The sequence below is a fragment of the Rhagoletis pomonella genome, unplaced genomic scaffold (genome assembly GCF_013731165.1).
Source record: "Rhagoletis pomonella isolate Grant_MI unplaced genomic scaffold, Rhpom_1.0 Rhpom_scaffold_00006, whole genome shotgun sequence".
Classification (NCBI taxonomy): Eukaryota; Metazoa; Arthropoda; class Insecta; order Diptera; family Tephritidae; genus Rhagoletis; species Rhagoletis pomonella.
The window spans coordinates 42,900,042-42,915,187 of NW_023458560.1; the positions used below are offsets into that span (position 1 = coordinate 42,900,042).

At 35.8% G+C, this 15,146-nt stretch overlaps 1 protein-coding gene across 1 annotated transcript in view; it reads left to right on the forward strand.

Moving 5' to 3' along the window:
* Window positions 1-14,942, forward strand: part of LOC118740765 (Down syndrome cell adhesion molecule-like protein Dscam2) — a gene marked incomplete at its 5' end in the record, with an annotated part of 209,025 nt that extends 194,083 nt beyond the window's left edge. The window contains 1 exon segment of the mRNA XM_036472430.1: window positions 12,491-14,942. Coding sequence (XP_036328323.1) covers window positions 12,491-13,970 — 1,480 coding nt within the window.
* Window positions 14,943-15,146: the final 204 nt, after the last annotated feature.

Sequence of the window (15,146 nt, forward strand, 5' to 3'; positions counted from 1 at the left end):
TAAAACGATGTGGGGACCTATGATTCGATGAAATGCATCATAATCAAGCAAAAAGTGAATTTTGGATTTTAGTTAGTTACGGCTTTTTGTATTTCAGCAGCGATGTGAGTTACGCCCTTTCCATATCATACTAACGATATATTGCATGCCAAGACCCACTCCTCAATAGATATTAAATTCGCCTTGGATTAATTCTTATTGGATTTGTGAACTTGGTTGTCAACTTATTCACATATCATTTTATCTTTATTTCGATCCGTGCTAATTTTGGACAATTAGCACAAAATTAAAATAAATGTTATTGTTTTCGAGCTGAAAGACTAATAAAAGGAAACACGGAACTTAATCATAATAAGTTTTGTGAGAAAATAATAATTACTCTTAATATCTAAGAAAAAGTAGTAAAAATCCTAGCGATGCATCCAGTTTTTTCAACAGACCTTTGACAAATAATATTCGATAGTTACATAATTCTTACCTAATTGAAGGTTATCTTTTAACGCACAAATATTGCGAATGCGAAAGCGAATGCGAATGTTGAAATGAATGCGGAAGTTCCGCAATTGCGAATGCGAATGCGAATATTCGCAACAACCCTGATACTTAGTATGTGCCTAAGCTGTTGCATCCTTATTAATTAATAGTTGATATGATGAACATGAGTGGTTTAACATAAATTAATGCATTATTAGTACTAATTAGTGCATGAAATAATTTTGTGTTTGTGCAGAACAAATATATTTACATACGTGTGTGGAGTAAAATTTGTAAATCTATTTAGGGACACTGAAAAATAAGTAGATACTCTAGTAGAACACTGGTGTATAGCTTGGTGTAATGTTTCGAATTTCGGTACAATTAATCAGATTTATACCAAAATTCGTAAATTTACACCAAGTTACACGCCAGTGTGCTACTTGAGTATTTAAGATGCTAACATGGGTGTGAATTTAAATAGGCAGTGAGCAGCAAGTATTGTGGAGTCACAAACAAAGGAAAAATTATTGGAAAGCTGTATTTTTTGAACCGTTTTTAAGCTCTACTTCTTTAACCGTTAAACAGATTTTGTTTTTAAATCATATATTTTAGCCAACTATTAACTTAAAATTTCAGTGCTAATTTTTGCTCAGTGCCCTAACTAAATAGCTGAAATTAGCGCATACGCTTTTACGCGCAGTCATGTCACATTGGTTGTCATTAATAATTCAATAAATGCATTTGCATATTTATACTTAAATACAGACTTGTTGCAACAACACTCCATAAGTGTATACATATGTGCATGCCAATATTTGCAAAATCATGCTTACGAGCTCACGTACTTTAATTTGTTTGCTTTGAAGTTTCAAAATATTTAATACGCGTTGGTGTTTGGTATTTACGTAAATTTCTCAAATGCCTTGGATGTGTCGTTGTGGCATTATTAGCGGTTAATTTGTGGCAGCAAAAATTCCAAATATTTTTTTAGTTGATTTATATTTGCTTTTGCAGCTGTAAATAAGAACGTGAAAATTTGTTATTTTTTTTTATTTTAAGCGATCAGAATAATGGCATGTGGAAAAATATATATCTACATAGAAAAGCAAATATTTAAAAAAGAAGAATTAAGGACTCAAAAAAATTTAAATATTAAGGGTACATCTGTACAATGTAACTTCAAACCAGTTTTGAATGCTTTAAATAACCGCCCAACAAAATGTTGTAAAAAAAGTTAAAGGTTCTTAAAATTATACAATTTTTACTCTCCAAACACGATGCCGTATCGAATGTGAAATTTATAGCAAACAAGTAAAATATTTTTGTTAACATTTGTCTTTTACTATTTTACTCCTGGAATTTCCCGCGATGTAACGAAAAATATATAGAAGTCCCGAAAAATATAACACCGAAAACTCGAAAATTTCGCAAAAAAAATCCCTACAATTAAAAAAAAATCCCAAAAATCCCCCTCAAAAAAAAATCCTGGAAATTTCGTAAAAATAAGGCACATAAAATACACAAGAGTCACGGAAAGTGCAAAAAGATCTCAAAAAAACAACAAACAAGTCTGGAAATTCATGGAAAATTCCAAAAATGAAAAACAAAATATCCCCATGCATTCCGAAAATATGCCGAAACAACACGGAAGATAAACACGAAAGATCTAAAAAAGCGCTGAAAAATTCAAAAAGTTCCAAAAATACCCGGTGAAACCACAAAAAAAAATAAAAAATAATAAAACATAAAGTGTGAAAAAATCCCAATAAAGCGCGAGGGTTTCTGGAAGGTTTAAATAAATCCTGTTAAGTCCCGAAAAAATAAAGAAAAAATACCGACAAGCCACGAAAGGTCTAGAAAGATGTGTTGGTGTTGGTTGATTTTTCCGACAGGGTGGTAAGATGATTTATTTTGGAACGAATTTCCGTCATCCCTTGTCAAGCTTGGTTTGCAGAGAAACCGGTTTCGGCGTTATGCCATCTTCAGTGTCATTTTTGGTTTGTCTGCAAGGGATGACGGAAATTCGTTCCAGAATAAATCGCTTAGAATGATCTTGATAAATATACACATAAAATATCGAACATTCATAAAAAGATGCCAATGAGTCCCGAAAGATCTTGAAAAATAAAACTGCTAAGGTTCCGAAAAAATTCTGAAAATCCACGAAGACGTCCCAAATAGTCCCGATAGTAAAACAATATATGTATTATTTAAAAGAAAATCCCGTAAAGCTAGGAAAAGTCTTGAAAGGTTACCGAAATTAACCCGATGATTCCCGAAAAAATAAAGTACGAACAAAATAAAGAAAAGTTCCGAATAAATTCCAAAGATTCCCGAAAAAATTTTGAAAAGTCAAAGGTTCTGAAAATCAAAGGTTCTGAAAATTCACAAAAAAATCTCGAGCAGCCAGGAAGGGTTTCGAAATACCTTGAAAAATAAAATTGCAAACGTCACAAGAAGGCTTCGAAAATTCACAAAAAATGACGAAGGGTTCCGAGAGTAAAGCAGAACTACTACTGAAAAAAGTACCATAAGTATGCAAAAGTTTTGTAAGTTTCCTGAAAAATTCGGAAAGTATTTCGAAAATTAAAGCAAGAAAAATATATAAAGAGCCCCAATAAATTTCAAAAGTTCCTTTGGAAAATTTTCGAAGAAACCAGAAAATTTCGAGAGCATTTTATTTTAATAAAATTTTTCGAAAAACAAAGCATGAAAAAATATGGAAAAGAATATTCGAGAAAATTCCGAAAGTTCCCGAAAAATCTTGGAAAATCTTTTAAAAAACCGAAAATTTAGAAAGCTTACATTTTATTACTTAGCTTATTAGTGCTGTACAAGGAAACAACATTCTAACATGAGGGAAGATGCTAATGATGTCTCCAAGAAAGCGGCACAACAGGTTTTTTCTGTATCCCTATTTAAGAATAAATTTTATTTACAGTCACTGACTAAAAGTTTATTTTGTGTGACCATAATGTATTGAAAAAAAAATATACAACATTTATGCCCTGTAATCGACTTCATTTATTTCTCTTCAAGCCAAACCAATATTTAATTCTGCTCTGCCTTAATTTCACTTCGAATACAATTTCACTGTAATTTAATATCAATCATACGCCCTGTTGGCTTTTAAATTTTAATTGAAAATTCCACAACAATTTTACTTCATATAAAAGCACACAAACAAAATAAACATAAAATATTGCGCTCATTTTACTGAATAATTTGTAATAATTTGATATTAATTTGTTCATAAAGCGTAGCAAAGTGTGAGAAATAAATGAAGAGAGATAGGTAATGTCAAATGAGCCAGCAAAAATAATGAGTTGATACCTATGTGAGTATGCATGTGTAAGGTAATGCTCAAAGCGTCGTTGCTTTTATCGCCGTAGTTGCATTTTTTCATATTTAATTAGTCATTAAGCCACATTTTAAAACAAACAAATGAAGAAAAATACAACTACAACAAAAATTGTGAAAATTTAAAGTCTACAAGACTTACTGGTATCAATGTCAACCCAATGAACGAAAAAGCTTTAAAGTTTTTACTACTCAATTGGCAGGCATGCACTACTTCGAGTCTTACTACCAAGTTGTTTAATAATTGATAATCCACACAGTAGTTGGTGCACTCCAAGGGAGTTATCAAGGAAAGTACTTTATTGGCGAGATTTAAGAATTTTCATTTCCTGTGGTCTGTAAGAATCTTCAGCGAAAAGAAGACAAGAATAAGATAAGATAAGATAAGTGATAAGATTACCCTAGTTTTGCATAGCCTCTCATTTATTTCAATTACTTTGTGGCGTGGTACCCAGTAAATTCGACTTATCTCATTTTCTTTTGGTGCCTTGTGACACACAATGTGAGTTTATGACCATAGCTGCTATCTGAGTGGCTGCTTGCCTGTCGATGAATTTATTTTTAGGTATTTCAAGGAGTTAGAGCGGTTGCCTACTCAGCTGCTTTAGTTGCAACATAACTCTTGGCTACAACAGCTCGGGAAAAAATACAGCCTCTCCTTATTCATTTTAGATTCGTCCGTCGTAAAGAAAATGTAGATGTGTTGACTGAATCAGGCCCTTCTTTTCTACCCATATCACGCTATTATGACGTAAAGTTGGCTTGAATCGTTACATCCGTTCACGGATCGAAAACCATACGAAAGAAAATTACGTGATACATCAGTCGTATAAACTGAATGGGATAAATAAGTAGTATGTGCATGTATGCCATAATCCGAAAAAGGTGTTTTTACGTGACGAGTAATACGGTATCTATGGGACGATTCGAGCCCTTTTTTGTACCATCGACCACCAAACCACCGACACAGCATACAACATTATAGATCTAATGATCCAATAGATCCAATGAGTTAGCTATCAGGATAGACCCCACGCGAGTTTTCTTGCCAGCGTATACGACATTAGAGACCCTCTTAGCCCTCTATTTAACCTTCATGTCAGTTTACTGTCGAGTGGCAAGCTTCTAAGTGTATTTCTGGCATGAAAAAGTTTCTCACTAAAACCATTTGCTGTTCGGAGGCGGTGTAAAACTGTAGATTTCTTTGTATGATAATATTATGACGCACACTACAAATAGAAGAATAAGCTCCGCCAGATACTAATAGACACTATTCTGCTTGCTACAGAACATTTTGACACCGGAAAATTTTGTTATTAAAAAAGTACACAATTTCTTGTAACCACAGTTCTTTGGTAACGTTTTAGTCTATTCAGAAATTCAGCTATGAGCTTTTGTATAAATTCTGGCGGAGCATTTTCACGCAGCAATATTTTGTTACCTTCTTATGAGATGCTAACGAAATTTATCAGGCACAGAATTCGACAAAGGTGTAAAAATTAACAGGAACTTTATTTCCCAGTAACAAAATTTCTGTAACCAATGCAGAATAGGTCTAATAACAGAAGTGTATGGGGCAAATATTTATATTTTATAGATCCAATACTTAAGCGGACTTTACTGTACTGATCACTTTCCTGCCAGTGTTTTGGCCTTTCCAACTCTCTCCTTAATTTCCTAGTTTACTGTTTCTCAATTCGAGTAGACATGAGGATAAAATCTTACACGTCTTTGTGAAAATAACTAATTCCACCTTCTCTGAATAAATTTCGATTCCGCATTTCTTGTCCAGTGGTGATTATGTTTCAACATCGCCTTATGTATTTTACTAATCGATCAAAGACATCTGTCACAGATGGTAATAGCTTGATCGCCAATAGATAAGCTATTGCGGAACACTTTTTGTGCTTTTGCCCCACCTTTGCAAGAACTAGGTTTGGCGAGACGAAGACCTGAACTCTTTGACATTTTTGATCCCAATCAACCACATGAATAGGAATAGAAAACCGAACCTGTTTGCTTTCCTCTACATTGTTGCGGAATCCCGTTCAGCCGTTATTGTACGGAAATTCAAAATATTGGCATTTCAGTGTTAATGTTAATATTAATTATTAATACATCGTTGGAAACATTATTAAAAGCTCCGGAAATTTCGAGAAAATCCAAAATATATTCCTTTGATATTTGTATCGATAGTATTCCTTTTTTGGTAAATACGTCCGAATGTCTCTCAAATATTTTCAGTGAAAACGTGGTGCGGCTTATATGGATGTAAGTCGCTAGCTTTTGGGATACAGGTAGCGGCTTCACTACCTGTTTTAGTATGGATGCAACCTCTGCTACTCCACAAATTTTCGGAGTGTAATTATATGTCAAATAGTAGGTATAGATTGTTCAAATTTAGGCTGTGTTCACAAATGCATCAAGCCAAAACATCTGTCCCTTTTATTTCTAAACTATATTTGATGGAAATGCCTTGCTTGTCCAGCAGCTAAGTTCCAGTTCGGCATTTAACCGTAATTGGGCATATTAGACATTTCCATTAATTAAAGTTTAGAAATTATTGATGCCTTCTGAACACAGGGTTATTGAAGCTTAAAAGTTCGCATGAAGTTGGCAATTTTTGGAAACGTTACACTAGAAAGTGCTGATCCTAAATTTCCACGAAGATGTCCATTCGAATTGTATGCATTTATTGAAATTTGTTGGGTTGTTATGGACATGTAGTATATACTTACATAAGTATATGTTTTTATATTCCCACATGTACGCACATATCTACTTAATAAGCTTTAATAATAACAATAAAGTAAATATTATGAAAATATCCAGCAGAGCTGGCAACTCGTGCCGTCAATTGTAGTGAAATTAATGAAGTGTATCTGTAGCTGGGCAAAAATAATTAATAATTATTAACCAACCTCTTATTATAATTATTAAAAATTAATTAAAACATATAAAAAAAAAACAAGCACAGAGAACAGCAAGCAAATGGACACAGAATTTTCCGTGTAACGCCTGTTGCAACAAAAGTTTAAATTTGTACGTAAATGTATACTTACATACAAACATAATATCTACTTATGTTTATGCATACCGGTAATGTGTAGTCAATTGCGGTGACCATCAATCATCAATGATACTGGTAATTTATTTATTCTATACAAGAGACGCCAAATGTGCTGTATTTCTTTTAATGCTCCGTATTTGTCCTACCCAGATAATAATCGAGATATATATAGACAAATGTATACATAAATCCTCAGAATGAAAATAGAAATCGATTAAGCCCTGTCTGTCCGTCGGTCCGTCTGTCTGTCCGGGTACACGATAACTCGAGAAAAAATTGAGATATGTCCTCGAAATTTGGTAAGTAAGTTTCCCTTTTCGCAAAGTAGGTTGGGATTGAAAAGGGGCGATATCGGACAATAACCACGCCCACCTACCATATAACGGTGCTTTCGAAATATGCAAAAACTACGATATTTCCGTAAATACTGGATACAAATTGTTTAAAGTTGGTACGCGAAGTAGAATTTTGGCATAAAATAAGACAGTTATGAAATCTGAAAATGGGCGTGGCACCGCCCACTTAAAATAAAAAAATCTCGCATTTTAAAAAATAATTCAATGTAAAAAATTAAGTTTTCCTAAAAATTTTCATTAATTTTAACTAAAAACTAATTTTTAAAATTTTCGTTAGTTTTATAAATTTTTACATAAAAATAATTTTTTGCAAAAATATGTTTTTAATTTTTTTTTTTAATTCTTTCCTCAATACAAATTTTTCAAATATTGTTTTTTCCCAAATAAATAACTTTTTGTCCAAAAATAATTTTTCTTCTCACATAGTTTTTATTATTTTGATATCTTCTTATGGTGTTTTTGTTTCTACCAAAGAATGTTGCCTTTTGATTTCCCCGTTTCAATTTTCGTGTTCGATTCAAAAAAAAAAAGGCAAACGATTAGAAAATTTTGTGTTCGTTTCTTTAAATTTTACACTCTTGTAAAGCATAAAAGGCACATTATCTGCTCTTTAAAGCTTATTCAGGGCAGAAAGCTGCCCTAAAACCAGATGGTTGCTTAAAATGACAATATGTATTATGAAATGCGTGAGCCAAACAAAGACAAAAGGGCAAAAACATGCCCTGTTACGGGGTTGAGTGTAACATCAAACACATTTTGCACATTTTTTGGAAGAAACGAAATCACCATTAAAAAATGATTTTTTTCCTAAAAAATTTTCAAAACAGTAGTTTTTCCCCGAAAGATTGTTTTCTGAAAACTACTTATTTCCCTTGCTATTATCCTAAGAGGCTATTATTATTTTTTTAATCTTATTAGTAAAAATAATTTTTCCTCACATAAATTTAGCGGAAACATTTTTTTTTGTAATTTTTTTAATGCTTATTTTGAAAAGTTTTGATAAAAATATTTTTTCTAAAATTTCTAAAAATAGAAATTAACTAGTATTGAAAACTCACACGATATCCATATGAGCGGAATAACTTTTTTGGAAATATATTTCCCTTGGTAGGGTTAAATAACTTTTCTTAATTGAAGAAGCAGCTTTAGCGGAAATCTTCTAAAGGGCTTCTGACATCTCCTTCTGGAATCTCCAAATAAGAAGGCTACCACAAAAATTTTGTTAAAATCAACAAGTTCTCAAAGTTTGGAAGGGAAGTGGATCCCTTCAAAGGCACGCTTTGCACATTCCGGATGCTATGCTGAATATGTCAGCGGTGCTTTCACAAGGGATCGAAAAATACGTATATGCCAAATAAGGATGATGTTTCAGGGATAATAAATAAAGAATCATTGAAGAAAGATTTAAGAATTGTTAGCTTTTGTGGAAAAAATTTGAAAAACTGTACTCGACTACCATAAATATGGTCACTTTGTGTATTCATAGTATGTATGCATGTAATAACAAGTGCCTATTGTACGAGCGCTGCAAGCTTTTCACTTCCAACAGTTGTCAATTTGGTCAATTATGCTTGTGTTGGTTTTAATTTGCAATTCCTGCAATTATTGCCACAATTATGAATTACATTAAAAAAGCATACAGGTGTAGCAGTGGTAGTTGCAAATGTTTATACTCGTAGGCACATAAAAATGTTTTAATGAAAAATAACATACTTAACAATGGTAAGCGACCAAAATGGCATTTGCGCGCACAGCTGTACTTTTGCATCAATGCTTTTGAATGCCAGTTATACACTCGATGTTTGATTTCCGCAAATGCCTGCAACAAATGTTTAAAACAATCATTAAAGCTTAATAAAAACAATATTCGTATTCTTGAAATGAATATAGCAAAAATGGAAAATATTTTTTTGGAACATATGTACCTAACAACCTCTTTCTTTGACTTCGTAACCCTTAAAGAAAATTTATTTGCAAATTCAGCTGACATTTCGTCGCTTCAATCGGAGTGCTTTGAAAGATCAGCATAGTTAGCAATGATAAAGAATGGGCCGATAGTTAGCAAATGCTTAAAGAGCACAGGTGGGCACGAGCAAACGTGAGATAAAAACGAGCTCGTGTTCACGTACCATTGTGCTCTCGCTTTGTATACGAACATAAACCGCAGTTAGTCACCGACGTAAAATCGGAGAACGTGTCAGCTGACACGATCTACCTTATGAGATTTGCATCTTAACGGAAACTCACCACCGCATGACGGTGACGTTGTCGTTGCTTCTCTTTCTCTCTCTCTCTATCAACAGTATATTTGATATGTTGCCCGTCCGTGAACGTACGTTTAAGCCAGCGATGAGCAGAGAGAGCTTTTACTGTGCACGCGCCTATACAAAATGTATAGAAAACAGGCAAGGCAGTGCCCATCAGTAGTTTAAGCTATGCCGTTGACTGCTAGCACTTATAACGCTCTCCAAGCACATCAAACTCGCTGCCCATGTCTTTTAAAAAGCGTACGATCAGAGCTTTGCCCGCGGGCAAGACAGTGCCCATCAGTGGTTTATAACAGCGATGGGCAGAGAGAGCTTTTACTCTGCACGCTCCTATACAAAAAGTAAAGGAAGCTTAAAAGAGCTTTGCCTGCAGGAAAGGCTGTGCCCATCAGTAGTTTAAGCTATGTCGTTGACAGCTAGCGCTTATAACGCTCTCCAAGCACATCCATCTCGCTGTCCATGTCCTTTAAAAAGCGTACGATCAGAGAGGACTTTTGATGTATGCGGTATAAATCGTCATATTCCCTGGGAGAAGCTTTGTAAATCGTTCTGCAGATTTTTTAAGTGGTCGTATAGAATGAAAGCTCTCTCCAGCAGTCATTGGCTTGTAACAGCGATGAGCAGAGAGAGCTTTTACTCTGCACGCTCCTATAAAAAAAGTAAAGGAAGCTGAAAAGAGCTTTGCCCGCGGGCAAGACAGTGCACATCAGTGGTTTATATTATACAACAATATTATAAACTTTATAAAATCACTTGAATATTCGCTGGGAAAGGATATCAGAATACTTTAATAAAATTACAATTTCGAAAGAATTGTCTCTGTAGGATTTGCCTTGAAATGTACTAAATTATGGGCTTAAGAGAGACAATATGTCTGAAAGAGAAACCCAGTTATTATCGAATTATTTAATTGTAATTTATTTATCTATAAAAATTTTTGAAAATACTATAAACACTTTTTACTATTTTTATAGAGGTTTCTGCTGTTCTTATAGATACATCCAATTTTCGAGATATCAATATCGATGCATCGATCGATTTGTATATATCGATAAAGATATAGACAAATTTATACATATAAATACTAAGAACGAAAACAGAATTCGTTTAAAAAATGTCTGTCTCTCCGTCCGCCCGTCCGTCCGCGTACACGATAACTCGAGCAAAAATTGCGATATCTCAACGAATGGAATGTAGGTTGCCCTTTATCCAAGGTAGGTTGGTATTGAAAATGGGCGAAATCGGTCTCTAACCACGCCCACTTCCCATATAACAGCATTTTCGAAAAATGCAAGAACTACGATATTCCCGTAAATATTGGATCGAAATTGTTGAAAACTAGTTTGTGAGGTTGAATTTTGTTAAAAATAATTATGATTTTTTTTGAAATTTTGAAGTATTGAAGTATTTTTTGGAAAATTGGCGTGACCCCGCCCACTTAGTATTTCTGTATCTCAGTAGCCGCTAACCCTTACCAAACTCGGTAAAAGCCTTTCCCAAGGTCTAGATTAGAAATATGTTGAAAATCTTTGAGATTTATCAATTTCTACTAAACTCAGTGCACTTAATAACCTTGGTACGGATAAGCAATTCGTTGAAAATAATTCAAATCGGACTGAAATTACATCCGTTTCCCGTATAACGGTAAATTTCAGACATACGAAAACTCCGATATTTCAATAACTGCGGACGCTAATTTACTCCAAGTTAATAGTTGCACAAATCTCTAACTAATAAACTAGACTGCTTTAGACTTTTTGGAGTTGGGCGTGGCACTGCCCACATTATGATTACAAGGTGTATCTCAGATTTCTACCAAACTTGGTTCAATTATATCATTAAGTTTAACTCAGCATTTTATCGAAAACCCCTTCTTGAAACCCCTGCTTATCATGCAAAGGTTGTTTAGAGAAAAATGAAACGGCGATATTTGATACCTGCGCCGGATACTATGTATATAAAGTTCGGTTTCGCCCAAACTTATACTTCTTTTCTTGTTTAAGTTGCTTTTGTCGTTAAATTAATTTTTATAATCACCAATAAAAAACTTCTCTGTAGATATACATACATATGTATGTAGATGTCAATTTCTTCATCATTTCATGACCTTATGTTTTTCCTTTTACATACATACATATGTACTTGTCAAAATGCTCGTTTCAAGGCATTACTCTTTCATTCTTTGTACCGTAGTTAACGTACGTGTACAGTTCTACGCATATTCTACTGTTAAAACCAGATCAAAATTATTACCTATCAAAATAAAAACCATTTCACAAAAAAATCTAAATGTAGGATTAACTACAAACGAATGTGTAGCTAATCCCTATCGCTTTTTTCGCTGTGTAACGCGGAATAGTTTTTAATATACACAAAATATCTGCTTAATATCCTTTGACATGCAAGTAAAATACCGAAATTTTAGCTTGCCAGTTTTGCAAGTATTTTGCAATTCATACAGCCGCGGCTTTCTACTCGTGAAATATATGTATTTGTATTTTTGTGAACTCGTTAAAAAATCGTAGTCTTCAACATTTCTATTAAGCGCTGGCTGACTGGCCATTTGCAGCCTCACGACGCATTAACAGTTAATACCCTTGCGCTGTTCGCTTTTTGTCTTTTGCCAACTGTGCCTGAAAGCCAGCGATGCGCGACTGACTATAAATCGCACCAAATCCGCTGAAAAGCTTTGAAATTATGATTTCGTTGAAAGAGTGAAATATTCAAAAATTTCACTATATTTCCTATGTCTGCATGCACCAAGCGCTACCCCCCCTTTACTATAAGTATTTTGTAAGCTTTTATGTATGTACATATGTGCATACATATACATTTAGGTATGCACAATTTTATCAACCAAAACTTGTACGTAGCTACCGAAAATTCATAACCGCAATTCATAAACTGCTTTCTAATGGACTTTTTTCTCTATTCTCTTTGTGTTATCACTACCATTGCAGATATGTCGGCGAGTATTCCAACATTCCCACCGACTATGCGGAAGTGTCAAGTTTCGGCAAAGCGCCCAGTGAATATGGCTGCGGTGGCATACAACGGCATGAGGCAGGCTCGCCAGCACCCTACGCCACATCGGCCATATTGAATGGTGGCAGTGGTGTGATTGTTGGTGGTCAGCACCAGCAACAGCCACGTTATCAGCAACGACCAGGCGATTTTCGTATGCAGCAACAGCAACAGCAACAACAACAGCAGCAGCAGCAACAGCAATTTCAACAGCCGCATCAAAGACCTATGCATCCACACTATCACCAGCAACAACAGCAACATCAGCAACAGCTACAGCAGCACCACCAACAACAACAACAACACTCAATGGGCAATATTTACCAACCCATGTCGGTGGCCAGTGAAGTCTATCCGAGCAACATGAGCAATCGTTCCGCCTATTCGGAGCAATATTACTATGCCAAGGAGAAGATTCACATCACGGAGAATAAGTTGAGCGGCTGTCACACCTATGACACGGCAGGTGAACTGCAACAGCAGCAGCAGCAACAAAAACAACAACAACAGTTGCAATTGCAACCTTTGCATCAGCAATTTGCCGGCGTTGGCACTTTACGTCGCCAGCTCGGTGGCGGCGGCAGTGGCACTAACAGTGGGCGCTTTAAAGTTATCATGCAACAGCAGCAACAACAACAAACACAGCAGCATAGCCCCAGCATGAGCGCTGAGAAGTTGCAATTACAGAAATTGAATGCCTTGAACAACAACAATCACAACAATGGCAATGGCAACGACACGAGCACCACAGAGCTCTCGAAAAATTTACTTGACCTAGATGCCGGCTCATTCTGCTACAACGGACTCGCGGACTCCGGCTGTGGCGGCTCGCCCTCGCCCATGGCCATGCTGATGTCGCACGAGGACGACCAGGCGCTCTATCACACAGCTGATGGGGAGCTGGATGGCGACATGGAGCGGTTGTATGTGAAAGTCGATGAGGAGGCAAAGCAACAGCAGCAGCATCACCAGCAACAACAACAGCAACACTTACTGCCTTTACCGCCATCAAATCAAGTACATCCCAGCGTCGCCATAACACTCAGCCCCAACAGCGGCAACAATTGGCGCACACAATCACAACAGCAACAGCAGCAACAACAACAACAACCCTTCGTACGCGCCTCCTATCGCGCTGGCAGCGGCAGCACTAATCTCATGATGACCAGCAGCGGCAGCAGCGCAGCCAAGAGTAATAGCAGCAGCATTGGTGGCAGCAGTTCGCTTAGTTCGTGTTCGGAGAGCGCTGAAGAGCGTCACCAACAACAACATAAAATATTGCAAAATGGTGATTGTGAGCTGATTTATGCACCCAGCAGCGTGGCGAGTGAACGTAGCTTGCTAAGTAGTGGCAGCGGCAGCGGTTGTGGCAGTGGTGGCAGCATGTCGGCTCATCCGCAAGGGCCACATGTGTGACCGGTCGAACAATGTGTTATAGTCGGCAGTGGCGCAGGGTGTGGAGTGGCATCGAAAGGTGTCGGTGTGGGTTTGAAGAGTTACGGGCTGACGTGCGGCTTGAGTATTGATGAAGAAGCGGCATGCGATGAAGCGGCACAGGTGGATTATTATACGCGCGAGGTGCAAGAACTGCTGGCGTGGTGTGAGCGTGTAAACAAAGGGCAGCTGGAGTCGAGTGAGTGAGGGGCAATGGGGAGGGGGGTGGGGAGTGTAAAAAGCATGGAGGAGGTGGTGTGAATATAGAAAGATAAGTACTATCTAGTTACGTATGTGTATGTGTACATGAAAACTACATAAATACAAGCGCTATGGAAGTGAAGAAGGAGGCGCAGTGCCCAAGGTGTTCTGGTAGAGATTCTCATTTGTTGAAGCAAGGGTTAAAAAATGTTTAATTTTTAAATTCCATTAAAATGTTACTTTTCCCTTTTTTTTTAGATATTTCTGAGGATTAACCTTAACTTAACTTTTCTGGACCTAAATTTTACAGATTCTAAATAACGATAATCAAACGAAAGGTTATAGATATTTTGAAGTCAAGCTATTGTTTCGAAAAGTATAGTCCATATCGGCTCCTTAAAAACCATGGGAAAGCAAAAAAAAAACATAAAAAGATTAACGAAAACTCGTGTAAATAAATTGAAATAATTATTTTAATTTTGGCATTTTTTTCTAAGGTGTAAGCTAAAATGAAATAATCAATCACATTAAGGATATTTAAAAAGGCATAGGAAATCAAAGTATGTCCCTATGCAGTCAAAAACCTACCTTATACCTGTGGTCGCTAAAGGGTTAAAAAAATACCAAAATTTTTTAGCTTTGAAAGAAAATTGAAATGCGATGGTTATGCTTATTTTATTAGGTCATCTAGTGTCTTTCTTAAACGCGCTATGATTTCATCACGACCGCTTATGCTTGAGAGTAAAAGAACATGTTGCCAACGGTAAATTTATATTTTATATTTTATTTTTTCTATATATTTTGCATCATTTTTATTGTCTCGAAATAGATAGTATTAACAAAAAAATAACCTATGAAAGTATTTCCATGGCAAATTTGAGCCTTGCAACAATGTATTACAACATCGACTTTGCAGCATGTTTCCGCAATAAGTTCCGAGGCTCGAATTCTGGGGCA